The 2,761-nt window shown below is 31.0% G+C and overlaps 1 protein-coding gene across 1 annotated transcript in view; it reads right to left on the bottom strand.

Moving 5' to 3' along the window:
* LOC106464370 (copine-8-like) overlaps positions 1–2,761 on the bottom strand; it is a 55,801-nt gene that overhangs the window by 17,847 nt on the left and 35,193 nt on the right. Inside the window, exons 3-4 of the mRNA XM_013924507.2 lie at positions 2,462–2,565; positions 1,655–1,694 (exon numbers count right to left, since the gene is read on the bottom strand). Of these exons, the coding sequence (XP_013779961.1) occupies positions 1,655–1,694; positions 2,462–2,565 (144 nt within the window). The remainder of the gene's footprint in view (positions 1–1,654; positions 1,695–2,461; positions 2,566–2,761) is intronic.

Below are 2,761 nucleotides of genomic sequence, written 5' to 3'. Positions count from 1 at the left end.
AACTGATGTGTCAGAGTTGACATACAACAGCACAAATACACTGATGTGTCAGAGTTGACATACAACAGCATAAATACACTGATGTGTTAGAATTGACATACAACAGCACAAATACACTGAAGTGTTAGAGTTGACATACAACACCACAAATACACTGATGTGTCAGAGTTGACATACAACAGCCCAAATACACTGATATGTCAGAGTTGACATACAACAGCACAAATACACTGATGTGTCAGAGTTGACATACAACAGCACAAATATACTGATGTGTCAGAGTTGACATACAACAGCACAAATACACTGATGTGTCAGAGTTGACATACAACAGCACAAATACACTGATGTGTCAGAGTTGACATACAACAGCATAATTACACTGATGTGTTAAGAGTTGACATACAACAGCAAAATACACTGAAATGTTAGAATTGACATTGCAGCAACAATTTGTCCTACATGCTATAGCAAGTTGTAAATATGGCTTCTAGCTAACTGATAGAAATTTTGATAGTTACAGAAATAGTTGCATCAAAAAGAATGTTGTAGAAAAGTGAACAGCATAAGAGTCAATAAGAAAATCTACATCATGGCATGATAGCATGTAAGTCCCTCTGATGCTTGAGTAATTAGTCACGAAAAAGATGGGATAATGGAGAATTATACGTGACACATGTTCTACAATGTATAAAGGACATTCAAAAATTTTTAGTCAGACATTTTGTTGATAGCATAATTTCAAACCCAATAAGGAAAAGCTCTTGGTATTTCAGAGGTAAGTCTACCTCATTTAAGGGACACTATTTAACCTTTAGAAATGATTAATCCTCCATTTCATGTAAAAAAAACACACATAAAAATCAAATGAAAATTATATATTTAAAAGCAATCAGTTTTTTTTCAGTGACTTTTTTTTGCTAAACAAAAGTTTTTCCAACTTCTACAACAAAATATGAGAATGAAACCAATGATCATGCTGGCATATAACATGGATCGTTTGAATTAACAGAAAAAAAAGTCGGAATTTTTAAATACATGGAATTAAATTGAAACTAGTTTATAAGTTTGTAACTATACACATTTATTGAAACTTTCCATTATACTTCACCTTTGAATAACATGCTATAGACTGATGTTTCCTTCAAATATGATTATGTTTATAAATCTTTAAAAAATTTAATATTTTAACAGAGGTCTGACTTTAAGACATCAGCAGATATTTCTACCATTTCTTAACTGACTTAAAATAAACTAAACAACTCTTAAAAGTTTCAACAAATCACTTATTCCCTTCATCCAATTCTAAAGCAAACACTGACAAAAAAAAACAGTCTAAGGTTAATCTTATGAGAGAAGTGGCAAAGAGGAGGTGTAGAACCATTATAGAAAAAGAAATTCAGTGATTTGAGAATAACTAGAGTGGCATTTGGTGAATGATAGAAGTCCTATGTGATGTAGAAAGGAAACAGAATGTGGGGGAGAAGGAGGGAATATATATATGTTGAGGAAAGGAGAGGACATCACAAAAAGACAAAAATGGATGGTAATCAGTATAAAAATATCTTCACATCTTTTTACTAATCAACCAAATTACATATGTTATATTACAACAAACATTAGATTAAGGAATAATTAAAAAGCACCAACTCACATGTGTCTGTAATCTGGGACTGGTAGTGTCGATGTCATAGCTTAAAAAATGTCACATACAAACTTCAGAAAATTAATCCACAAAAGAACATAAAACTAGCTGCTACCAATATTTACATATGCAAGACTCACAGAAATATTAAATATAACCCTTTATACATGTGCCATATTCCTGAAAATTAGTTTTAACTGATTCCTATCAAAAGTACTGAAGGCTGGCAAATAATAATAGTTTAATGAGTGAGAGGAGGTTAATAGTTTCCTGAAAAATAAAGGATTGGCTTAAATTTTTATTTTCTTGGAGGTGGGTTTTCGGGAACAGCCTTAAAGGACCAAATGATCTCTTGTTGTTACAATAGTTAGAACAAAAAATTAGAAAAAAGATCTTACAATGTTTTTTTAAGGTTTAACATAATAGCTATTAACCCACTGACTGCTTATTCACCCTATAAGGTACAGACCACCTTCAGCAGTTGAATGCAAGTGTGCTGTACACAGCTTGCAAAAATTCCATGTATGTTTAGAGCAGCCGCAGTCAATGGGTTAAATACAAAATAATAAGAAAAACGGAATACATGAAAAATGTTAAATTGAATGTCTCTTGCAATTTACTACCTCTTCCAAAAAGTACTTTAATCCAATCACTAATTTGAATAAAATTAAAATATTAATTATTAATAGTAAACAGAAACTAATGAATGCCCAAGACAAATTTCAGACTTTAAATGGTGAGAGGAGCTACCTAAGAGTATAAATTATGAGAGAATAAAATAAATTTTAAAACTGTACTGTTTAAAACTGTACTTACATTTCAAACTTGAGCTTCTGAATTTCCTCAAATCGATAATCAATGACAAATTTTTTAACAAAGTCGGGATTCAAGGTATTCTTGATCATTTCTGTTCTTCCAAACTACAAATAGTTTAAGTTTTTATGACATGCAACAAGCTACCTAAAGCTTATTACTACTTTCAAATATCTAAATATATCTGCAAAATTGGAGAACATATAATACATGTATGATATTTATATACACTGAGTGGTCACAAGTAAATAGACACCTCATTTTTCATCATTTAACTGATTTATGCTAACTAATTTGTGTTCA

Source organism: Limulus polyphemus, unplaced genomic scaffold, assembly GCF_000517525.1.
Source record: "Limulus polyphemus unplaced genomic scaffold, Limulus_polyphemus-2.1.2 Scaffold1631, whole genome shotgun sequence".
Taxonomy (NCBI): Eukaryota; Metazoa; Arthropoda; class Merostomata; order Xiphosura; family Limulidae; genus Limulus; species Limulus polyphemus.
Note: the sequence above shows the minus strand (reverse complement) of the source record. Positions and strands in the feature narration are given on the sequence as shown.